The sequence below is a fragment of the Macaca thibetana genome, chromosome 7 (genome assembly GCF_024542745.1).
Source record: "Macaca thibetana thibetana isolate TM-01 chromosome 7, ASM2454274v1, whole genome shotgun sequence".
NCBI lineage: Eukaryota > Metazoa > Chordata > Mammalia > Primates > Cercopithecidae > Macaca > Macaca thibetana.
In genome coordinates, this window is record NC_065584.1 from 126,917,003 (window position 1) to 126,943,135 (window position 26,133).

The following is a 26,133-nucleotide window of genomic DNA, read 5'->3' on the forward strand; positions in this document are numbered from 1 at the left end:
CTCTGAATACCTTGTAATCCCTGTAGAATCTGTATTCTATGGGTCCTCAGTGCACTCATCTCCATAGTTATCTAAAAATAAAGTATTTTATTAAGCATTTTGAAATCCAACTTGTAGGGTCCTCTAGGTCTCCCCACTTTTCTTCTATATCCTGACCAAAAATCAGTGTTTTGACTGCTCTGTGACCCAGCCAGCTGCAGGTTTTCCCCAGCAGGCTTGAACCCCACCTGGGGCCTTGAAGAATCCCAGGCACTGATAAAAGTATCTAGGTTGTTGCCCGAAACACTGAAAGAAATTGGCCCTGGCCTGGAGCCGAATTCCTTCAACCCTCATATAAACTCCACATCCCGCCCGCTGGCTGTGGATGTACCTAGGGAGAACACTCCTTCCTTGCTGTCCCTTGTCGGGACTGCTGCAGCCTACTCTGTAAGTCAGCTCTGCTAATAAATGCTTTGGACTCATCACCCCAGCATTTCGTGCTTCTTTCTTTGGAATCCTAACTGTCCCCCATTAGGCACAGTCTGGGCACTTCCCTTGTGGAAACTCCCCTGCCACTGCTTTTGGAGTGACTCCGGCTGTGGGTTTGGCAGGACAAAACATGATTTCAGAGATGATCCATTTTTATTAAATCCTCCACATGCCGTTACCTGCTGCTTGAGCATAAGTAGCCTCTGAACTTCCACATAAGCTGTCTGAAGGGCTGCACGGGCTTGCAGAAGATTGTTATCCATGCACTGCAATGACTTACTAAGTTCTTCCTCCCTTAAAGAAATATTCAGCAGCTGGTCAACCTGAGAACGTTCTGCCAAAAGAAACCATAAGGTTCAGGTTAATACTAGATTTCCGCCTCATCACACAGCTCCTCACAAGATTGAACTATTCCCATTATCCGGAATAAGCCTTTATGTTCTCCTCAATAGGTCACTGGAAACTCACAAAACATTTAGTCAAGCACAATGATATTTGATTCAAAGCTAGGAACCAAAAGTGACACCTGCTAAGATGGAGGAGTCTCATAAGCTCCAGGGTCCACCACATCATTCTGTCTCATCTGATCACCACCTTCCACCACTGCCTTTCTAGGTGAAATCTGTCCCATGCAAACCATCTGTTCTAGGTCTCGTTTCCCATTCTTCCTTTATCTACCACTGTCTTCACAAAGGACTTTTGCTTAGATTGGACTCTGGACCTAGACTGCTTGCACTCTCTTTCCAATCCATATTTAGTCTGTCAGTTGACTTAAAAATTGTTTTTATTAGAGAAGACTTCCTGAAGAAAATACAGCTGTGAAATAGTACACTTAACTTACTTTGAATAAAATGTTCTGTGTATGTATTTACCATCATTGGGTTTGTCTGTTTGCTACTGAATATGCCAGGACCTCTCCCTTAAGCTCCACACCCACATATCCAACTACTGACTATGATATTTCTGGCTAGGTTATCTCAAAGGTCCTTTAAGTCAAAGAATCCCTGAGGGAATTCATCACTTTTCTCTATTCTCAATCTGCTCCTCTCATGGAGCTTTCCAGCTCTACATATGATCCATCTGGTTGGTCCAGCCAGAAATGTGGGTTGTCCTTGACTCCTCCCTTATCCATCACATCCACTCACTCAAGCCTCATCCAATCACTTCCGGGACTAGCCCTTATACTAGAACTGGGTTAGAGTCAAGGAAAAGCAGGAATCACAGAAATATATCAATGAGGGAGCAATGTTAATAACTTCTTTCCATAATTCTCTTTAGAAAAACAACCAAGGAAGGGAGTGTAGAGGTAGGGCAGGGGGGAAGCAACCAAGATGCCTCAAAAACAGAAAGTGAGAGAAATGGCTACACATGACCAAGAGGGCCAACATGTTTTATCCCACTGAAAAGGCTTAAGGAAACTTTCTGGCTTTATATTGTCCCAGTGATATACGAACCTTGGCTTACAAGTCTATGTGACATCATATATTTCTTCTACAGTTGTAACTGGATGTATTAGGAAATCAAACATTTCTTTCCTCTTAAGCAAGGCAACAAAAATGTCCAAAAAAAAGTCAATGGACAATCAGTGTTTGATAAATGACAAGCTATGCTCTGTGTCAAGTTGTACAAACACTGAACTGTTACAAGAACCTCTTGGGGCTGGACACAGTGGCTTACACCTGTAATCCCAACACTTTGGGAGGCCAAGGTGAGAGGATCACTGGAGCCCAAGAGTTTGAGTCCAGCCTGGGCAATATAGCTAGACCCTGTCTCTACAAAAAAATAAAAAGAATTAGTGTGTTATCACACACCAGTAGTCCTACCTACTCGGGAGGCTGAGAGAAGAGGATTGCTTGAGCCCAAGAGTTGGGAGGTTACCAAAAAAACCCAAAAAACGAAACAAAAAACACCAACTTCTTTCTCCCAAAATATTCTGCACCATACCTTTTTTTCCTTTAATTTTCCTTCTTTTATTTTTTCTCTCAAGACTTGGGAGTTCAGGAGAAGATCCATCCTGGAGCGATAAAGAAAACTGCATAAAATCCAATGTGTAAAAGCCATTATCCAAGAGGAGCAAAAGGAATCAATTCCAAGATAGCCGTATGCTGTTCTTCACTATTGCTACCATCTCTAACATGATCATAGGAGTCTCACGCACATAGTACAAACTCAAATTTTAGTTGAATAAACATATCTGATTCAAAAAGAAAGAAAGAAAAAAAAAGAATCCAGGGTGAAGTGCCTTCTAGCATCCTAGAGGTAGGAAAGCCCATGGAGGTCAGACAAAGCATTCTATCTTGGTGTAGTAAGGCACAAGTAGAAGTATTGACAAAGCCAGTTATATATATAAATATATATATTTATAACTTGGCATAGTTTCTACTTTAAATTTCAGCAAGAAAACCTTTACAACAAAAAGCTTAACAGTCCACGAGACAAGCTCTTTGTCATAGGACAGTTCCTCAGCTTGAAGTGTATTTTAAGTCATCCAATAACATCCACTACATATAGCATCTAGCTCAAAGGAGCAGAATTGCAATTTGAAGCAAGCCTAGAATTCATTACCTTAACTACTATGTTTATCACCTCAGTAGTAAATGAGAGAAGCCCAGCACAGTGATACATGCTTGTAGTTCCCAATACTTGGGAGGCTGAGGCAGGAGGACTGCTTGAGTCCAGGAGTTCCAGAACAGTCTGGACTACATTGTGAGACCTCGTCTCTAATATAAATTTTAAAATATTATAAAATAAACAAATAATGAGGAGAAGAACCCATTTTTTTTCACATCGCCAGATCCCAGACTATCTCACTACCAGCACCTCTTTCTTTCCAGAAAGGGATACTGAGAGGGTTAAGCAGTATTACCAGCAGAATTGCCAGAAGAGCAGAAGTGCTATCAGTGAAATAAAAGATTCTTAAAGGCCAGGCTGGGTAACTGAAGGACGAAGGACAGAGTTACACAGACTAAAAATATTTCTATACTCTGTTCATATATACGCACTCTAATAGTATTAAAACCATCTTAGTGTTAAGCCTAGCACTCCTGAATCCAGCAATCATCCATGCTCTACAACAGTAGAATGCCTTTCTTCAGCAGCAGTGCAGAATGCATCTATGAAAACAGATTGAGTTACAGTTGAAGATGTGACTGATCCTTGGTCAGGTGACACAAAGAATCATTGGCTTGGACACTGGTTTTAGATATGACTTCATATTTTCCTGGTACTGTACATTCATATTAGATTACATTTAATTTAGCAGAATTACTCAGTGTAAGAAACCAGTAGGATGAAAGTAAGAACCTCACAATTCTTCTAGAAGTTGAGAGAATCACAATCCCAGACACCCAAGAAAAACAGTTGAAGCTTTTTTAATAAGCAACCAACTTGCCACATGCGATGTTCTACAAAAAGCAGAGGGAATTATACTCACTCCAGTGGCTCTTCGTTTCTTCCTAATACTTTGGCCATCATTTTGTTCAGCACCAGAGGTACAGCTACTATCTGTGGCTGCATCCGCTAAACTGGAGATCGCAAGGGCTGAGGATGCATTTGATGACAGAGAGTTTCCTTCTCCGTTACTCTCTTGGGAATTCTGACTCTCTGAAGGTGGCATAGACCTCTCCTGGCTGTTCAAGTCTTTTGCCGAATGCATCAAAGGTATTATATCGTCAGAAGGTAATTGTGCACTATGTCGCCTTCGGGTAGCAACATTTTCAGCCCTTTCACCTGTTCGGAGGGAGGCAGCCAGAGGTGTCACTTCTTGTTTGAGGTGCATGGTTGCGTTCTGACTCTGTCCAGCCCTCAGTGAGTTACCAGGTGAAACCATCTGCTGGGGCTCATTTTCTTTGCCTGTACCTTCCTCACTGAAGAAGCTATACACAGAAGGAGCTCTGTCCATGATCACGCTGCTCTCAGAAAGGCTTCGCTTTCTTGCCAAGCCAGGGGATGAGGAAATGGAAACGCCTTCCCACTGGAATCCTTCTAGACTGGACAGATCAGGTTCCCCGTCCAAATCTAAGGCTTCTTGTTCATTTTGAACAAGCGGTACCATTTCTATGCCAAACCTTAAGGAAGAAAGAAAAAATGAAAACATAAATTGGATATGGTTGTTGGGAGAGGCATTATTTTTTAATGTGCCAGCTTCTCTCAAGCACTGAGGTTATAAAAAGTAAGGTAGTTCTTGTCTTCAAGGAGCTCACAGTCTAGTAAGTGATACAGATATTAATATATTATGTTGTGACAAGTACCAGATTAGAGGTTTGTATACAGCTACAATAATATATTTGAGGGAGTAAAAATTGAGTTTTATTTCATATGGAGCTCTAAATCTATAATAATACATACAGCATGTAATTTTTAAAAGCAAACAAACCAAACCCAAAGAAAAAAAAACCCTTTTATTGAGCATTTACGGGTGCTATATACTGATAATTTCAAGTGCTACTCACAGGGTGTGGGAAAAAGAAAGTGGGGGAAAATAAATCCATTATTTCAACAAGTACAGAAATGCCCCTGAAGCCTGCAGACTGTATCATCGTGCAGCAGTTATGACTTTCAAGTAGCAATGTTGAACACTGTTTTACCATTCAGAAAAGTCTAGTACCTCAACATAAGATGAAGAGCCAAAATATTACACAAGTGCTCAAGAGAAAGCATGTTGTAGTAACAATGCCCAGAGTACATACAGAAAAGCTAACTATTCGTGGGTTCCAAGTAAAAGGTAATGAGAACAGTTCTATTTAAAAGTTACAGCACGCATTCCAAAATTAAGATCTAGACAAAGACACAGATCTATAGCTCTACATTTTTATACTGTCGTTTTCTACCCCCATAAAGTGATGGATTTTACCCCTATAAAGTGATGACTTTTTTCTTACGTCACCATCTTGTTTCTCAAGTAGGTGTGCTTCCATTTTAACCTGCACTCTCTGCTAGGAAATACTTTATTCCATCTGTCATAGAGTATCAGTCACTATTTGATATTAAATCAAGACATCTACAACAGATATTGTTGGCAAACATTTAATTAAATGAAACACGTAGAATTCTCTTGATCAGGGTCAAAGGGTTACTTTAAAAGAGAGCGAGGGGGAAAAAAAAAGAAAGACACCGAAAAGCAGCACACACCTGGGTAAGCCTTTGCCCAGCTCTTGCTTTTTCTTGGTTACTTGCTGAATGACCTGTTCCCAGTTGACATTTCTCCGAGATGCATTTAGAATCTGCCGTAGGGTTGGCTTGAGCCCAGACTCCTTCTCTGTCTCACTCTTTCGGTGACCGCTAATATTGCGAATGCGGCGGGCACTATTGAGGTTTGGCTCAGGAAGGTGCACTCCAGTTTTGCTCTTCAAACTAATGTGCCGGGTTAGATCCCTCTGAAGTGAGGCAGGAAAGCCAAGCTTACTTAGTTCAGGCAGGAGAGGGCCCGAGGGCTGACTGATGTCACTTTTTTGAAGCTCTGCATCCAAGCTAGTACTCTCAAAGCCTTCTGTTTCATAAGATACATGAGATTTAATAGAGTCATCAACCTGTGCATCTTCTAGAGAGGTTTTCAAGTCTAGCAATAAGCCAGGGTGTGGACTGGCTGCAGATGTCATTTGTAATTCAGATTCTTTCTGGTGAACTGTGGGATTACATGGGGAAGTGGATAGTTCTCTAGAAGTCTTCAGGATTCGGTCATCGTCCTCTTTCTCATCAGCAGTACGAGTGCTGCCGGATAACAATTCTGTAGTTGCAGAACCTAGGGTTCCAATTTTTGTTCCCTGCTTTTCCGTGTCAGATGTCTCCCCATCACTTTCATCTTCTAGTGCGTGCACTTGAAACTCAATTTTCAAAGACCCTTTTTCAGATTCTTCTACATTTCTACTTGCTTTTGCATAGTTCCTGGTCCTTTTAGAAGTGCTAAGAAGTGGATTTTGCAATGACTCATGACACTGTAGCACCTCTTTGGCCTTTCGTAACGTATCATTTAAATTGTCACCAGATTGCTTTTGAGAGCCAAATGTACTTTTACTCCCTTTTAAAACATGAGAACATGAACTACGCAGTTTGGATATGTAAGGACCATGGTTATCTTCCGCAGAGGGCTTGTTCGAGGGATCTGAGTGTTCTCCAGGGGAAAAAAAATTTGTTTTGGTGTTTTCTGAGGTATTCTTTGGATCTTGTTTTTGAGGAAATGATTTAGTGGCTGGACATGGAAGGAGTGGGGATTTCAATGACGGCATTTTATTTGGGGTATGCTCTTGTTCAGGTTTTTCTGTAATGGAGCACTGTCTCACCACCTCGAAGGAAGCAGCAGGATCAGAAGAGGCCTTGTGATTAAGAGATCCAGTATGCATTTCTTTTTGTGTTTTCTGTTTTGGGGAATTATGTGTTTCATCAGTTTGGGGCTCCTGTATTCCTGTAGTTATCAAGCTAAAATCAAAGAGAGGTTTCTCCATCATTTCTGACTTGTTACCAGTGACGTCTTTCAATCCTGACTGTAAATCCAGAGTCTTCTGGGAAGGGTAAGGCGTCCAGCGACGAGGCTTTTCCCTTGCCGCACTGCCATTCTTTCCACTAACTTTGGAAGTAGCAGTGTCTGTTTGTTTAGTGGTTTGGCTTTCTGGCTGCTCAAAATTGAAGTCGAGTAAGCCTTCTGAAGGAAATGTATCACTTGTAAATCCTTCAGAAGGACCTCTATATGTGGCAACTGTACCAAGTTTGTCATTTTCTTGCCGCTGCCAATTATATCTGTCCTGACTGTATTTGTTTGACTTACTAGATTTCTTGTTCCATAGCATAGTCATGTCTTCCATTGGACAGTTAGAATTTCTGTTTCTGCCTGGTTGAAATTTGTCTCCAGGGCCACTGTAATTCCAATTATTTGTACTACGTACACTGGATTTCCAGTTTCCGTTACTGTTGTTCATATGCCAACTGGAAAAGCCACCTGTTCCTTCAGAAAGCCAACTGGAATTCCTTCCTGTGCCATTATGATTCCAATCTACCGTTCCGCTATTTGAAAGCCAACCACCTCCAGAATTACTATGGTTGTGAAACCAAGTTGAGGAGCCTCCTGCAACACCCTTATGCCACCCGGAACGTCCTCTTGGCCCACCACCATTCCTCAAAGAATGTGGAAAGCTGTTTTTCCTAGTATTATTAAAGCCATCTTTTTCCCATTTCCAATCCCGCTGTGGAGGTCCACGATGATGCCATGCAGGCTGACTGTAACTCTCTCTGTCTTGGTAAGGAATTCGGTCTTCTCGTCTCCATTGGGGTCGTCTGTCATCAGAGTTTATTTCTTGGTTGCTATTGGAAGGTTCATCTTGTCTGGAAGAAAAACAGTTTTTCATTAGTAATTTAAAGGAATTCCTATGCTACCTTGAAAGGCATAACCCTCCAAACTTCCCTTGTACTTTCCTCCCGTTACTTAGAATATGTAACCGAGTCTAGTTTCATATCTAATAGTGGTTGTTTTCATATCTTTAAATGATATATTTAAACTTATATTCCTCAACTTATTAACTTAAAAATTAAACATTTTAAATTATTTAAATTTCAAATAATTACAACTATCTCCTCTATCACCCAGAAATATTAAAAATTTGGCACATTTGGCCAGGTGTGGTGGCTCACATCTATAATTCCAGCCACTTTGGGAGGCCGAGGCAGGCAGATCACTTGAGGTCAGGAGTTCAAGACCAACATGGCCAATATGGAGAAACCCCATCTCTACTAAAAATACAAAAATTAGCCATGCGTAGTGCCGCACGCCTGTAACCCCAGCTACTCAGGAGGCTGAGGAATGATAATCACTTGAACCCAGGAGGCGGAGGTTGCAGTGAGCTGAGATCGCACCATTGCACTCCAGCCTGGGCAACAGAGCGAGACTATCTCAAAAAAACAAGCAAACAAAAATTTGACACATTTATATTCTCCTCCCTTTCTTGGTCCTGTTTTTCTTGGCATGTTCTGAAATTTTGTCCCTATCATCCAATTATTATTTTTATATTATGCAGTTTTTTTGGAATAAGAACAATTATATTTTATAGCTATAGTTATCTTTTTTTTTTTTCTTTTTGAGACAGAGTCTTGCTCTGTTGGCCAGGCTGAAGTGCAGTGGCACAATCTCAGCCCACTGCAATCTTTGTCTCTGAGGCTCAAGCAATTCTCCTGCCTCAGCCTCCCAAGTAGCTGGGATTACAGGCATGCGCCACCACGCCCGGCTAATTTTTGTATTTTTGGTAGACACGGTGTTTCATCATGTTGGCCAGGCTGGTCTCAAACTCCTGACCTCAGGTAATTCACCCACCGCAGCCTCCCAAAGTGCTGGGATTACAGGCGTACAGGCATGAGCCACCGCGCCTGGCCTAGTTATCATATTTAATACAATTTTATATTCAGCTGCCCTTAATACCATGATTTTTCCAGTTGTAGGTTCTTTCTGAAAAACTCCCATTTCTTAACCTATTTTAAATAAGATTATACTTTGCATGGTTATTTTTATTAATAAACACTTTGACCAGTACCCATTCAATAGCCATTAGTGGTATAAGAAGACTTTTATGTACAGTTCCGGTTTGTGAAGGGCTTAGCACCTAGCTGAGATAATAAGGTCATAAACAGGAGGAAAATAGCATATACCAAACAAGTAGTAACCATAAGATGTGCTATAAGAGCTTTATGAGCTAGAGGTTTTTATAAAGAAACTACAGCTGTGTCATGTATTCATGTTAGATGAGGAGTCTACAGAAACATGAATAAACTTCAGTAAGCATCACAGCAGTAGGTGTAAATACTATTTTCTTCTACAAACTGCCTATGGTGTGCATGGCCATGGTGCTTATCATGTGCTAAGTGCTCAAAATACTGAGTACTGCTAGTTAAAATTTACTGAGTACCTAAGTATCAGGCATTTAATGCCAAGCACCTTATATATAGATTATCTCTTTTAGTTTTTATAATCCTGAGGCAAGTATTCTTTTTTTTTTTTTTGAGATGGAGTCTTGCTTTGTCACCTAGGCTGGAGTGCAATGGCATGATCTTGGCTCACTGCAACCTCCACCTCTCGAGTTCAAGTGATTCTCCTGCCTCAGCCTCCTGAGTAGCTGAGATTACAGGTGCCCGCCACCATGCCTGGCTAATTTTTATATTTTTAGTAGAGGCGGGGTTGCACCATGTTGGCCAGGCTGATCTTGAACTCCTGACCTCATGATCTGCCTGCCTCAGCCTCCCAAAACACTGGGATTACAGGCGTGGCAAATATTCTTATTATTCCTACTTTTCAGATGAGAAATTGAGCAGTAGAGAGGTTATATAACTTGACTAGAATAAGACAGCCAGAAAGTAGCAGAGCAGAGATTTAAACCTTGGCAGGCCGGGCGCGGTGGCTCAAGCCTGTAATCCCAGCACTTTGGGAGGCCGAGACGGGTGGATCACGAGGTCAGGAGATCGAGACCATCCTGGATAACACGGTGAAACCCCGTCTCTACTAAGAAATACAAAAAACTAGCCGGGCGAGGTGGTGGGTGCCTGTAGTCCCAGCTACTCGGGAGGCTGAGGCTGGAGAATGGCGTGAACCCGGGAGGCGGAGCTTGCAGTGAGCTGAGATCCGGCCACTGCACTCCAGCCTGGGCTACAGAGCAAGACTCCGTCTCAAAAAAAAAAAAAAAAAAAAAAAAAACCTTGGCAGTCTGACTCCAGCCAGAGTCTATACTCCTAACCATAGGCCTTCATAGAATCAACATCTCAAAACAAAGTTTCCACATCTAAGTTCCTTCCTCTGACCTTGACTTAAAAATCTTAAACTCAGTACTGACTTAAATTGGCTTTAAAGGGTTTTAATGTCTATGATATTTTGGACACAAATTGGAACTTCTTCCTTTTTCACAAGATGGAATTTAAAAGTCTATCTAGAAATTCAAACATCCACTAATGTTATATAAATTACAATCATTTCTAAACAGGAGACTGTTTAGAAAGTAACAAGTATTATTATATACAGTAGCAGAATTTTTTTTATAATCATTAACCAAATTGCCTTTATGTTTTGATTCTATGTAAAAACTTTTGACATCCAAGGAGACCACTGACACAGCTATACTGATATGATCAGAAATGGGAGAATTGGGGGATAAATAACTCACGAAGTAGAATTCCTAGATCTCATGAATTGGCTAGATTCAGAAGATAGGAGCATTCAGCTAAACCCACAGACCAGAAAGAATAATCTAAGTTAAAAATCATGAAGGAAAAAAGAAAAACAACACTCCTGAAGAAGTAGATGATTTTGGCCAGGTGTGGTGGCTCATGTCTGTAATCTCAGCACTTTGGGAGGCCAAGGCGGGTGGATCACTTGAGCCAAGAAGTTCGAGGCCAGCCTGGACAACATGCCTAAACCCCATCTCTACCAAAAATAAAAATTAAAAGAAAAATTAGCCAGGCATGGTGGCAATGCATGCCTGTAGCCCCAGCTTCTTGGGAAGCTGAGGTGGGAGGACTGTTGGAGCCTCAGGAAGTTGAGGCTGCAGTGAGGTGTCATCGTGCCACTACACTCAAGCCTGGGTGACAGACCAACACTCTGTCTCCAAAAAAAAAAAAGAAGAAGTAGATTATTTTATAAATAGGTCACCAAGGAGGCATATCAAAAGACTCAAAAAATAGTAACTATGATATGAATATCTAATCTATTCTGTCTTAATGTTTAATTATTTACACAGATAAAGCTAAAAATGGCACTAGTATGTAAGAACAAAATAGAAGTTAGTCTCCCAGAGGCTTCAACTGCCTAAAGTAGGAGAAAGTAAACTGCAACGATATTAAAAGTAATGAAAATGTCATTTGAAGGACTAAGCTACTAAATGATTTAAGAACCATGTTGTTTGAGTGTCCCTCATCTGAAATGCTTGGGACCAGAAATGTTTTGCATTTCAAATTGCTTTGGATTTTGGAATATTTTTGCATATACATAATGGGATATTATGGGAATGCGACCCAAGTCTAAACATAAAATTCATTTATGTTTCATATATACCTTTTATACACAGTCTGAAGATAATTTTAGGTAATATTTTAAATAATTTTGTAAAATGAAATGAGGTGTGGAATTTTCCACTGGTGGCCTCATGTTGGCACTCAGAAGTTTTGGATTTTGGTGCATTTTCAGATTTTGGATTACGGATGCTTACCCTTTATTGATATTTTAAGACTAAGAAAGTCTCCTTCAAGGACTTGTTCAAAAAACTTTTTTTTTAAATTTAAATTTTCTTTTTTTTTTGGTTACATAGATAAGGGCTTCCTATGTTGCCCAGGCTGGTCTTGTAGCCCTGGCCTCATCTCCTCGTGCACCAGGACAACAGGCCTGAGCCATGGTGCCTCCCGGCAAAAAAATTTTAAACACACAGAGTAAAAACAACTTCCTTTTTATAGTCAAGCCTCTAACTAAAAAGGAGGTACAGACCAGGTATAACTAGTATTCAAGAATAATCTTTAAATTTTTATTTTAGAATCTGAAATGATTCTCTTCATATTCTGGGACTTAAAAAATTATCCCACCTCATAAGTGCTTCTCTCTCTTCCCCTCACATCTGAAAATTTCTACCTCATTAATTAAATTCTTTTTAACAAATTTTATAATTAAACTCTTTAGACCAGAAAACAGTAAGGTAAAAACGTAAATGCCCAATATCTGAATGTATAAATGTAGGTATGAAATTAAGCAGTACAAATTAGAAAATTTATATTGCTTAAATGATCTTGACACTATCAAAAAAATTTACTCAATAAAGCACTGTGGTAGTCACTGGGGATTCAAAGACAAAAAGATAAATCACATCTGGCAGAAGCACCACATTAATTCACACCAGTCAAAAAACATTTTCCTAAGAAATGTTATTTTGGTAATAAGACTATACTATGTACTATATAATTTATACAATGAAGCTTATATTCTAACACCTTTCCACTAGAAAATTTAAACGCCAAATAACAACTTATTGGTATTCAAAAGATTTGGATACTGGCCAGGTATGGTGGCTCACGCCTATAATCCCAGCACTTTGGGAGGCCGAGGCAGGCAGATTGCTTGAGGTCAGGAGTTTGAGACCAGCTTGGCTAATGGGGTGAAACCCCGTCTCTACTAAAAATACAAAAAAAATTCACCAGGTGTGGTGGCGGGCATCTGTAATCCCAGCTACTCAGGAGGCTGAGGCAGGAGAATTGCTTGAACCCAGGAGGCAGAGGTTACAGTGAACCAAGATCACACCACTACAGTCCAGCCTGGGTGGGTGACAGAGTGAGACTCCATCTTAAAAAAAAAAAAAAAAAAAAAAAGATTTGGATACCAATAAAACCATTCTCAACATAGTTACCAACATGGCAAAAATTTCAGATATGTGGCTACAGCTTACGTAGGAACAATACTGAGTTTGCTTTTTTAAGAAGATATTACAGCCGGGCGCGGTGGCTCAAGCCTGTAATCCCAGCACTTTGGGAGGCCGAGACGGGCGGATCACGAGGTCAGGAGATCGAGACCATCCTGGCTAACACGGTGAAACCCCGTCTCTACTAAAAATACAAAAAAAAACTAGCCGGGCGAGGTGGCGGGCGTCTGTAGTCCCAGCTACTTGGAAGGCTGAGGCAGGAGAATGGCGTGAACCCGGGAGGTGGAGCTTGCAGTGAGCTGAGATCCGGCCACTGCACTCCAGCCTGGGTGACAGAGCAAGACTCCGTCTCAAAAAAAAAAAAAAAAAACAAAAAAAAAAAGAAGATATTACAGTAGTTCAAGAAAGCATTTCACTGCCCTTTGATTAATAAGACAACAACCTCCAGCTAAACTTTATACCTAAGTTTAAAGGCTATGGGCTGAACAGTACAAAGATATAAAATGTATTCTCTGCTGTGTTCTGTTATAGATAGGCTTTTTAAAAAATCAATTACTTACCGACTTTGTTCTTTCCTTTGTTTTATTAACTGAACGAGTTCCTTGTCAAAATAATCTTCTTCCTCTTCCTCTCCTTTTCCATCATCTTCTCTTTCCTGGGCATCAACGTTATCTTTGTGCAACTGGCCAGAAATGTGCTTTGCATATGCAGAAAGACCCACTTCTGTGACCCCGCACACTCGGCACTCATGACTAATGTCCCTAGGAAAAGAGGGAGATGAGGGACATTCAATTCTCCCCACTGGCATGGCACACTCACCAGATCTGCTATCGTTTCCTCTGAAGGACACTGCACACTTTGGCACAGTGAAAAATTAGTGCTAATTAATTTCAATGCTCCTTTCATCACTTTTAATAAGTTTGTTTATAAGTTACTTTTGAAATGAGTTTAAGATTCTTTTCCAGCAATCAAGAGGCAATACACTTCAGATAAATGTCGTTTAGGAGGAGAAATCTTCTTGAATTGCTGTACTTAAAATCTTGTCAGAGGAAACATGGTGAAAGGGGAGGCAGGGCAGGGGGCTCGGAGCAAGCAGAAGTTGCTCTGGAGCACACCCATGGTGCCAGCTGCACTCAGAAGGCCTGGTGACAGCACTTACATTTAATCTTCAGTCTAGAGCTTTCTTCCAGTGAAAGTTAAGGGGTGGAAACAAGAGTAGGTGGCGCAGCCAATCCCAAGTGGGTAACTAAATCGGAACAGCTGGAGCTCTGCCTGGAATGTGAGGATTCCGGACCCAGGAGTAGTCCAGGCAAACTTTTTTGGTCTGGATGATACATGTGATCTACATTCTGCTTCAGAAGGGCTTATTTTAAAGGGAATGGAAAGCATTTCAGTTGTAGGAAGTTAACAGCTGTGCCAAGCAAATGTATTTTCTCAAGTTTCAGAAAATGCTACAGTTCAGAGAGATGCAAAACCAGGTTTTTAGTTAAACTAGGCAGACTTTTTTGCTTTGTTTTGTTTTTTTACTTTACATACTTCATGGCAAATCTCACTTAGCCAGTCTTCAGAAGCCAAAGTCTTGAATCAGTGTCCAGAGCTGCAGCAGATCAATAATTTAACTGCTTTTTAGCTTCTGGAAATCCCTTGACTGGGTCAGCTGACTATGCAGTCATTTATGAGAAACATCTGAACGCCATAGTTACAAGACAGCAGTATCCATTCAACAATCCAAATTGGCTTAACTCTGTATCATGTGTCTTGGATTTAGACTAGTTATATTTTTGCACTTCCTATGCCAATCTATTAAAAAAAACCCAACAACCCAAAAAGACATGCCGTCTTTGTCCAGACAGAAATACATACACACACGTGCACCTCTGTTCCATCTTTCCCTCACAAATACCTAACTAGATATAGGCAGAATTTACATCAATCAACCAGAAGAGACCCTCAAAACTGGGCACTTCATTTACTAGAAGACAGTTACTGTTACAGATCACCTGAACATTCATTCAGGAAAAAAAAAAAAAAGGCCAGGCTTGGTGGCTCACGCCTATAGTCCCAGCACTTGGGGAGACCGAGACGGGTGGATCATGAGGTCAGGAGTTCGAGACCAGCCTGACCAACCTGGTAAAACCCCATCTCTACTAAAAATACAAAAATTAGCCGGGTGTGGTGGTGGCACCTGTAATCCCAGCTACTCGGGAGGGTGAGGCACGAGAATCACTTGAACCCGGGAGGCGGAGGTTGTAGTGAGCTGAGATCATGCCACTGCACTCCAGCATGAGCAACAGAGTGAGACTCCATCTCAAAAAAAAAAAAAAGAAAAGAAAAAAGAATAATCCTCAACTTTCTCCAGTTTACCAGGGATACTGATACTTTTCTCTCAGGCAATTAAATTGATGGTAGCTCATTCCAACTGAACATTAATAACAAGCTGTTTCTCAAAGCAACACACAAAGAAGTTAATTATATAAATCTATCACAATGGGCAGCATGAGAACAGTCTGAGGACTATAACAAATCTACAATATCTCCTGTACACTATAAACATTCCAATCAACTCAATTTTCCAGTTAGAAAATCTTTTTGTCGGCCGGGCGCAGTGGCTGAAGCCTGTAATCCCAGCACTTTGGGAGGCTGAAGTGGGTGGATCACGAGGTCAGGAGTTCGAGACCAGCTTGGCCACTACGGTGAAACCCCACCTCTACTTAAAATACAAAAATCAGCCGGGCACGGTGGCGCACACCTGTAATCCCAGCTACTCAGGAGGCTGAGGCAGAAGAACCACTTGAACCTGGGAGGTGGAGGCTGCAGTGAGCCGAGATCACTCCACTGCACTCCAACCTGGGTAACAGAGTGAGACTTGGTCTCAAAAAAAAAAAAAAAAAAAAAAAGAAAATATTTTTGCCTTAAAACTTTCTAAAACTACGGAAAATACCTTAGCCTACTTTTCTATCTAAAAACTCACAGACTGCTAAACTGAATACTGCAGTACCAGGGACATCTTTCAACTAGGGACTTTAGTATAATCCCTAAAAGGTATTTTAAAATAAAATTCCTGATTTTATCCTTACTTCTAAAATGCAGAGAATTTGTCTAATGCTCAAACTATCTATCAAAACCCCTCACTCTTAAAAGACACAGCTAGAAAGCAATACTGACTTTCCAAAATATTAAGGAATGTTGTACAAAGTAGGCAGAACTTAACTGTTAAAAATAAACATCCATAATAATAAACCCACACACTCTGCAACCCCCAAAGCACAAACATATGTTGGATTCTTAACAGTGGAACATTTTCAAACCATTTTGCAATCCTAGTGAGAAAGAATATAACCATAGTTCCAAAATTATTTGACAGAGAACAAATCAGAGACCCTGCCCAGAAGGGCACAGGCAGTAAGCGCAGTATAAAAGTTAACACTAGCCGGGTGCTTACGCCTGTAATCCCAGCACTTTGGGAGGCTGAGGTGGGCAGATCACCTGAGGTCAGGAGTTCAAGACCAGCCTGACCAACATGGAGAAACCCAGTCTCTACTAAAAATACAAAATTAGTCGGGTGTGGTGGCGCATGCCTGTAATCCCAACTACTCGGGAGGCTGAGGCAGGAGAATCACTTGAATCCAGGAGATGGAAGTTGTGGTGAGCGGAGATTGTACCATTGCACTCCAGCCTGGGCAACAAGAGCAAAACTCCATCTCAAAAAAAAAAAAAAAGTTAATACTAAAAATGATTTTTCAAAAAACCAAATCCCTAACATTTTCCTATAAATAAAATCCAGTTTAAAATAGAAACTCTGCAAAAAACTTACAAAAAAAAAACTTTATAAGAAACTTCAAAAAGTGTAAAGAGGTAATACGGTGACCTCCACACACATCTGTGTTTTCAGAAGATGCGGTTAGACCACCCTGTTCTTTCTCTGTGTGACCACATCTTCCGAAAATTCAAGTGTGTGTGGAGTAAGCATATTTACCTCTGTTCTCTACACAACAGGCATTCATGCTTCAACATATAGTGTTTGGGAAACCACGTTTTAAAAACCTAATAGCAAATTAAATAATATTTTAATGATGCTACTTGACATTTATTAATAATCAGTTAAAATCCTACACTGTGTGAATAAATAAAATAATTATGGGGGAAATGTACAGCTTTGCTCCTTGGCTAGCAAAGGCAATAATTTTCCTTAGGGCATTTAAAGGAGGGACTAAATTAGCTTCATCCTGTTACCACACAATTTCCTCTCATGTGCGAAATGCAAAGTCTTAAGATATTCTCTCCATAAGCTTTTCTTTATTAAGCTTGCTCTAACTACCCGACAACAGCTGCTGAATAAATAAAGGTTGTGCCTTTTTAATAGTCTCTATCTGGAGATGCTACTTACGGCCCACACATCTGAAGAAGTATATTAGGAAAAAACAGGGAAATATTTCACATGTCCACAGCTGTGAACCAAATAAGACCAGTTACTTATTGCTTATTCAAGCTTGCATGCAAAGCCTAAACAACACGTACTTTGCAATTCTTAACCAGATCACAACCAAAAACTGTAGACACAACTACACTGAGCAAAAGAAAGTCTCAGTGTCAGAAACTCAGTAGTTAAAAATGAAATCCAGAGGAAATAATCACAAACTCAGGATAACAGGGTAAAGAAATAATGACTGATAATAATTTGTCCCTATGGTACAAGCTGGTGAAGATCATCCTTACAGTAAAAGCTCCAAGCCAGTAAACAGTTTTTGAGATTTTATGGGATTTCCTATAATTTTGTAAGCTGTTTTTTCTTGCTACCTGTTTGTCTTCTCCCTTATATGTAACATAATTTGTTACAGGTCAGGAACACTATATCCAATATGTGAGTAAATAAGTACTAAAGGCTATCCTCTAAAGAAAATGAGTTAGGGTGCGAAACCTGACATTCCCATTGGCAGCTCAGGGAGGCTTTTAGTGCCTTTTTCCTAATTATTTTAATGTGATCCAAATAATTAAAAATGGTAGATAAAATCTCCATGGCACAGCATAGCTGCATGGGTGGAAAAGAACACATTACAGAACAAAACATAAATGACAATGTGATTCATTATGTTAATATCACAAAATGAAATGTGTATCTATAAATGTAAGTGTATAGGCCGGGTGTGGTGGCTCACGCCTGTAATCCCAGCACTTTGGGAGGCTGAGGCAGGTGGATCACCTGAGGTCAGGAGTTCGAGACCAGCCTGGTCAACATGGCGAAACCCAGTTTCTACTAAAAATACAAAAAATTAGCGGGGCGTGGTTGCGCGCACCTGTAATCCCAGCTACTTGGGAGGCTGAGGCAGGAGAATCGCTTGAACCCAGGAGGCGGAGGTTGCGGTGGGCCAAGATCGCACCACTGCACTCCAGTTTGGGCTACAAGTGTGAAACTCCATCTCAATAAATAAATAAGTAAGTATGTAAATACATAGAAAGAGATCTGGATAGGATATACACCAACCACTGAGTCTCCCCTAAGAGAGAAATAGGATTTAGAGGGGAAAGGGGAGTGGGGTAGGGAGAAGACTTTTACTTTTTAAAAAACTTTTTATGATTCTGCATTGATTATAAACATAAGTCTTATGTGACCAAACTTGGTTTTGAGACAGGGTCTCACTGTCGCCCAGGCTGGAGTGCAGTGGCACAATCATAGCTCACTGCAGCCTCGAACTCCTAGGCTCAAGGGATCCTCCTGCCTCAGCATCCTTTACGTAGCTGGACTACAGGTGCAACCCACCACACCTGGCTATTTATTTATTTATTTTTGGGTAGAGACGGGGTCCCACTATGTTGCCCAGGTTGGTCTCGAACTCCTGGGCTCAAGTGATCCTCCTGTCTTAGCCTCCCAAGGTGCTGGGATTATAGGCACGAGCATTGCGGCCGGTCCAAACTTTTAAAAATGTTTTAAATGGCTGATTAGTGATGTCTGAAATAAATGAGGCATTAATCTTTGAATGCAATGGGCTTCTCTCCTACAGACTAGATTTACTGACCTCGTTCGTTTTGTTTAATGATGTAGTGCAGATGGGTCGGGTGGCAGGTAAGTAACCCTTAATGAACTCTAGAAGGAAGTCTGTTGAAAATGGGATTTTAGGCCGGGCGCGGTGGCTCACGCCTGTAATCCCAGCACTTTGGGGGGCCAAGTCGGGCGGATCACGAGGTCAGGAGATCGAGACCATCCTGGCTAACACGGTGAAACCCCATCTCTACTAAAAAAAATACAAAAAAAATTAGCCGGGCGTGGTGGTGGGCTCCTGTAGTCCCAGCTACTCAGGAGGCTGAGACAGGAGAATGGCGTGAACTTAGGAGGCGGAGCTTGCAGTGAGCCGAGATCGCGCCAGTGCACTCCAGCCTGGGCGACAGAGTGAGACTCCGTCTCAAAAAAAAAAAGAAGAGAAAGAAAATGGGATTTTAAAGTAAAATACTCCACGTAATCAAAAGTCGACTGTATTTCATAGATTTTGAATGTTAATGAGGTAGAGATCATATATATTCAAGGTACTATGATAAGGGTTTCTGGCCATGCAGAGTGGCTCATGCCTGTCGCTCCACCAATTTGGAAGGCAGAGGCAGGAGGATCAGCTAGAGCCCAGGAATTCAAGACCACCCTGAGCAACAGAGTGGAACCTTGTTTTTACAAAAAAAAAAATAAATAAATAAATAAATAAATAAATAAATAAATAAATAAAAGCCAAATAAAAGACAGAATGGAACCCTGTCTTTATAAAAAATAAAAGCCAAAACTAAAAGCCAAAAGGGTGTGGTGGCACACACCTGTAGTCCCAGCTACACAGTAAGCTAAGGTGGGAGGATTGTTTGAGCCCAGAAGTTTGAGGTTGCAGTGAGCTGTGATTGTGCTACGGCACCCCAGTCTGGTGATAGACTGAGTGAGACCCTGTCTCAAAAAAGCATATATTAAAAATAATAAGGGCTCCCCATACTAAATTTGAGTGAGTCTCCTTTATATTGCTAAGACCTAACCTTCACACAGGAAGAGACTGGGGGCAGGGAAAAATTCCACTAATAGGCTAAAGAGATGCTGAAAGTTTAATAACACATTAATTTGCCCACAGAATCTTAAACTGTGGGTCATAAAAAAATAAAATTTTTTTTTTTTTTTTTTGAGAGGCATCTCGCTCTGTCGCCCAGGCTGGAGTGCAGTGGCCGGATCTCAGCTCACTGCAAGCTCCGCCTCCAGGGTTCACGCCATTCTCCTGCCTCGGCCTCCTGAGTAGCTGGCACTACAGGCGCCCGCCACCTCGCCCAGCTAGTTTTTTGTATTTTTTAGTAGAGACGGGGTTTCACCGTGTTAGCCAGGATGGTCTTGATCTCCTGACCTCGTGATCCGCCTATCTTGGCCTCCCAAAGTGCTGGGATTACAGGCTTAAGCCACCGCGCCCGGCCTAAAAAAATAAATTTCAAATGACCTAGGTTGACATCCTGATCAAAACTTGTAACTATTGGCCAGGCACAGTGGCTCACGCCTGTAATCCCAACACTTTGGGAGGCCGAGGCGGGCGGATCACAAGGTCAGGAGTTCGAGACCAGCCTGACTAACATGGTGAAACCCCGTCTCTACTAAAAGTACAAAAATTAGCCACGCGTGGTGGCGCACACCTGTAATCCCAGCTACTCAGGAGGGTGGAGAGTTGCTTGAACCCAGGAGGCGGAGGCTGCAGTGAGCAGAGATGGCACCACTGCACTCCAGCCTGGGAGACAGAGTGAGACTCTATCTCAAAGAAAAAAAAAAACAAAAAACTTGTAACTTTTACTCATGGGATAAGATACAATTCCTATTTCCTAGGTTCCCATTGTTTCTCCATCTATCCTGTTTCTAAACTTCAAACTGACAGAAGTCAAATACATCAAAAAAAAGAAATCACAAATAGACAAAAGACATGGAATACACACACATGCTACTTTTTTTTTTGAGACAGGTTCTGGCTCTGTCACCAGGCTGGAGTGTGGTGGTGTGATCTTGGCTCACCGCAACCTCCAACTCCCAGGTTCAAGTATCTTCCTACCTCAGGCTGATGAGTAGCTGGGACTATGGGCACACACCACTATGCCCAGCTAATTTTGGAGTTTTTTGTAGGGTAGGGCATAGAGACAGGTGATATGGTTTGGCTGTGTCCCCACCCAAATCTCACCTTGAATTGCAGTAATCCTCACATGTCAAGGGTAGGGCCAGGTGGAGATAACCGAATCATAGGGGCAGTTTCCCCCATACTGTTCTCATGGTAGTGAATAAGCCTCAGGAGATCTGATGGTTTTATAAATGGGAATTCCCCTGCACGAGCTCTGTTGCCTGCTGCCATGTAAGATGTAACTCTGCTCCTCATTCACCTTCCGCCATGACTGTGAGGCCTCCCCAGCCATGTGGAACTGTGAGTCAATTAAACCTCCCTCCTTTATAAATTACCCAGTCTCCGGTATGTCTTTATTAGCAGCATGAGAATAGACTAATACAATGGGGTTTCCCCATGTTGTCCAGGTTGGTCTTGAACTCCTGGGCTCAAGCAATCTGCCTGGCTCAGTTTTCCAAAATGCTGGGATTACAGGCATGAGCCACTACACCCGGCCTATATTTCATTTTTTAAAAGTGTCCACTTTTAGATTTCCTTTCCTTAAACAGCTCAAGCTTTAAATCACAGAACAGCATTCTTTTTTTTTTTTTTTTTTTTTTTTGGAGACAGGGTCTCACTGTGTCACCCAGGCAGGAGGGCAGTGGCCCAATCACTGTAGCCTGGACCTACCTAAGCTCAAGTGATCCTCCCAACCTAAGCCTCCCAAATAGCTGAGACCACAGGCTATTAACTGCCACACCCACCTAATTTCTTTATTTGTAGAGACAAGGTCTTGCTATGTTGCCCAGGCTGGTCTCAGACTCCTGGGTTCAAGTAATCCTTCCACCCTGGGCTCCCAAAGTGTTGGGATTACAGGCATGAGCCACTGTACCTGGCCAGCATTCTTAAATACACTTAAGGTTTATATTTCAATTTTATTTATACCAATGAGACTCAGTGCTATCTAGCAGACTTTGGATGTCTCAGACAATTTCAGCAATACTAAATGTTTATGGCATTCAGTAATGTGTAGCACTACTGAAGTAAAAATACAAAATGCCCTAGTTGTAAGGCTGGCAGGTAGGAATGACACAGCTTACTAATGAGAGAGTTAGCTCATCCCAACTCACCTTTGTTGTAATCTACTCGATAGGGCCGCTGTAAATTCACATATTTGAGATGCCCAAAGGTATCAGAGTTTTTCTTCTTTTGAATGCCAAAAATCTACTATACTTTGTATTAATTCTAAAAGATTGTTCTACACCATAAGACAACATTTGCTTATGATGGATTACTGCAAAACAAACTGACAGGCACCATCATCACTCAGATCCACCCACATTCACAAACTTACGGAAGAGAGCCGTTCCCATACCTGCCCTTCAGGTTCTCAAGTTCCCTGTGATGCAACATGCTCCGCATGTGTTCGTCCATCTCCTTCAAAAGTAAAGAAAGTAGATTAAAACTAAGCAGGATTGCTTTGAAAAAACTCCTCTGTTCCTATTCAATGAAAAATTGAGGCTCAAACTCCTTATGTCAAAATGTGTTTGTGGTTATTCTCAATTTAATACTGAAATCAGTTCCTTAATAATTGACTGTGTTTTTTTTTTTTTTTTTTTTTTTTTTTTGAGACGGAGTCTCGCTCTGTCGCCCGGGCTGGAGTGCAGTGGCCGGATCTCAGCTCACTGCAAGCTCCGCCTCCCAGGTTTACGCCATTCTCCTGCCTCAGCCTCCCGAGTAGCTGGGACTACAGGCGCCCGCCACCTCACCCGGCTAGTTTTTTTTGTATTTTTTAGTAGAGACGGGGTTTCACGGTGTTCGCCAGGATGGTCTCGATCTCCTGACCTCGTGATCCGCCCGTCTCGGCCTCCCAAAGTGCTGGGATTACAGGCGTGAGCCACCGCGCCCGGCGACTGTGTTTTTAAATATATTTCATGTTTAAATAAAAAGAATTCTTCAAAAGACATATTTAAGTGGCTTTCCAAAAAGATTAGAAAGTATTGTCTTTGGCAAGCAAAAGACTTACAAGTAAACTAAGTAGGTTAAATTCTATCCCATTATAAAGAATTTACTAAAGTTCATTTTAAAAAAACCTGTCAAACCACTCAACTTTTCAACTATTTGGCTTCTTTTATCCATAGTTTCTCAAGAGTAAGCTACAACTCTTACTTTACCCATGTCTTGGACAGGGCCTAGCATAGAGTCATCAATAAGCATTTGTTGAATGAATATAGATAGATACATCAATTCTAGATAGGAGTTACAAACATAACAGAGCCTCTCTATGCTAGATAAGAAAGTTTTAAAAAAATACTTTGAACATAGCAGCTTAATCATTCCTTTATCTTCACTGTCCACTCCCTCACTTCCCCAATGGATTTGTTTGGTTCCAGTGAAAAGTTTGAACATTTATAGTAGATTCCCTCCTTTCCATCCTTAGAGGGAAGAAAATATGTGAGAAAGCTGCCACTTAAAAACATGCAAACTGCCAGGTGCGGTGGCTCACGCCTGTAATCCCAGCACTTTGGGAGGCTGAGGCGGGCGGCTCACGAGGTCAGGAAATCAAGACCATCCTGGCTAACATGATGAAACCCTGTCTCTACTAAAAATACGAAAATTAGCCAGGCATGGCGGCGCGTGCCTATAGTCCCAGCTACTCAGGAGGCTGAGGCAGGAGAATCGCTTGAACCTGGGAGGCGGGGGCTGCAGTGAGTCAAGATTGTGCCATTGCACTCCAGCCTGGCAACAGAACAAGACTCCATCTCAAAAAAAAAAAAAAGAAAAAGAAAAAAACACACACACGTGTACATACACATGCACAAAACTCAAAAAGCTATAAATGTCTATCCCTTTGTCACTCTACAGTATATACAGCCAGAATGCCATAATTAGAGAATGGGTATTCACATATATAATAATAAAGGGCTACTACACTTGTTGTGTTATTGCTATTTACTGCATCCCGTGTGAAGTCCCTCAAACAATTTCTCACTTGAACTGCAAAATACTGCCGAAGGAGTATGATTAATTTCATGCTGAAGAATGCAGAGAAGTTAACTCATTCATTCACCAAATATTTATCAAGTTCTTATGCCAAGAACAGCGCTAGGCATTAAAGGTTAAGTGTGAAAATATTCAGTTTTGGCCGGGCACAGTGGCTCATGCCTGTAATCCCAGCACTTTGGGAGGCTGAGGCAGGCGGATCATGAGGTCAGGAGTTTGAGACCAGCCTAACCAACATGGTGAAACCCCGTCTCTACTAAAAATACAAAAAAAAAAAAAAACACAACACTAGCTGGGCATGGTGGTGGGCGCCTGTAATCCCAGCTACTTGGAAGGCTGAGGCAGGAGAATCGCTTGAACCCGGGAAGGCGGAGGTTGGAGTGAGCCGAGATCATGCCACTGCACTCCAGCCTGGGCAACAAGAGTGAGACTCCGTCTCAAAAAACAAACAAACAAACAAAATATTCAGTCTTGCCCTCTCAGAGTCACAAATAATCAAGTGGTCAAAGTGGGATTCAAACCCAGGCAGATCTGACACCAAAGCTAATGCTTCAGACACCATGTCACATTGTAAGCATTGGGTGCATTGACATTTTTTCATTATATACAGGTCATTTGTCTCGCTCTGTCACCCAGGTTGGAGAGTAGTGGCTCGATCTCGGCTCACCGCAACCTCTGCCTCCCAGGTTTCAAGAGATTCTCCTGCCTCAGCCTCCTGAGTAGCCTGGATTACAGGCATGCGTCACTACGCCCAGCTAATTTTTTGTATTTTAAGTAGAGATGGGGTTTCACCATGTTGGCCAGGCTGGTCTTGAACTCCTGACCTCAGGTAATATGCCCGCCTCGGCCTTCCAAAGTTCTGGGATTATAGGCGTGAGCCACCGTGCCCAGCCAAAACACTTCTTTTAAATGGCAATTTTACTGAAGATGAGCATTGTTTCTTTCCTATCTCTACAAATGCTTCATAAGGAGAGAGTAGCTTTACACATTACCTCTTCTAGCCACAACTGATTGGCCAGTAACTAAAATTAACACTTGCAGACTTGAAAACTAAGACAAGTTAGTGACAGAATAGAATGAAAAAAATCCATTAATATACACAACTTCGGCGGGGCACAGTGGCTCATGCCTGTAACCCCAACACTTTCGGAGACCAAGGTGAGTGGATCACCTGAGGTCAGCAGTTCTCGACCAGCCTGACCAACATGGTGAAACCCGGTCTCTACTAAAAATACAAAATTAGCTGGATGTGGTGGCACATGCCTGTAATCCCAGCTACTCAGGAGGCTGAAGCAGGAGAATCACTTGAACCCAGGAGGTGGAGGTTGCAGTGAGCCAAGGTCACGCCATTGCACTCCAGCCTGGGCAACAAGAGCAAAAACGCCATCTCCAAAAAAAAAAAAAAAAAAAAAAAAAAAAAAAAATATATATATATATATATGAAGTCTTTATGCTTCCTGTTATTTAATTCTTCCTTGATTTAGATGCTTATCAACATGCCTAACCCCCTTTACTTGAGCTAAATTTAAGTGAGTTCTGTTCCTTACAACAAAACCATTCCTGACAAAACAGCATTCATTGAAATGGGTTTGTCTGATATAAAAACTGATTCTTCTTACTATAAAAATGTTATCATCCACTAATAGTTTTAATGTGACTTTTGATTTTTTAAAAACACTTCAAAAAAAAAAAAAAAAAAAAACTACAACCAGCTTTTCCTTTTTTTAAAAGAAGGAAAATAAATAAAAACTACAATCAGCTTTTCCTAGGGCAGGAGTAGACAATTCCAGCCCTTCATTTAACTTCATTATGATCATGGAAAAGTATGAAGAGATAAAAGTATGTTTGAAACCAGAGTAGAAGAGCCAAAAAGATTTAAAATGGCAAAAGCACAAAATCATGGTATCCCAAGATAGGACTGCTATTCCATGAAACTCTGATATCACGTCTCTGAGCAGCAGCCTATCCATCTCACATCTTCTCCCTACCTCTGTCCAATCTGAAAGTAGTCATAAGGAATTCCAACTTATTTACAATTTGTGTCAACCTTCATCAAATTTTTAAAACTAGAAGAGCATTCTTTTATTTTTGTAAATAGTAGCAGGTATATTACATGATTTTTTTTTTTTTTTTTTGAGACGGAGTCTCACTCTGTCGCCCAGGCTGGAGTGCAGTGGCCGGATCTCAGCTCACTGCAAGCTCCGCCTCCT

At 41.4% G+C, this 26,133-nt stretch overlaps 1 protein-coding gene across 5 annotated transcripts in view; it reads right to left on the reverse strand.

Annotated features, from left to right (window-relative positions):
* ZNF106 (zinc finger protein 106) overlaps nucleotides 1–26,133 on the reverse strand; it is an 80,947-nt gene that overhangs the window by 30,552 nt on the left and 24,262 nt on the right. For 2 of the 5 annotated variants that reach the window (XM_050799350.1, XM_050799348.1), the window contains exons 3-9: nucleotides 22,296–22,357; nucleotides 13,394–13,594; nucleotides 5,599–7,782; nucleotides 3,902–4,535; nucleotides 2,413–2,482; nucleotides 648–802; nucleotides 11–71 (exon numbers count right to left, since the gene is read on the reverse strand). In XM_050799350.1, coding sequence (XP_050655307.1) covers nucleotides 11–71; nucleotides 648–802; nucleotides 2,413–2,482; nucleotides 3,902–4,535; nucleotides 5,599–7,782; nucleotides 13,394–13,594; nucleotides 22,296–22,357 — 3,367 coding nt within the window. Of the gene's footprint in view, nucleotides 1–10; nucleotides 72–647; nucleotides 803–2,412; nucleotides 2,501–3,901; nucleotides 4,536–5,598; nucleotides 7,783–13,393; nucleotides 13,595–22,295; nucleotides 22,358–26,133 lie in introns of all 5 variants that reach the window. The other 3 variants (XM_050799349.1, XM_050799347.1, XM_050799351.1) reach the window with 2 other exon arrangements.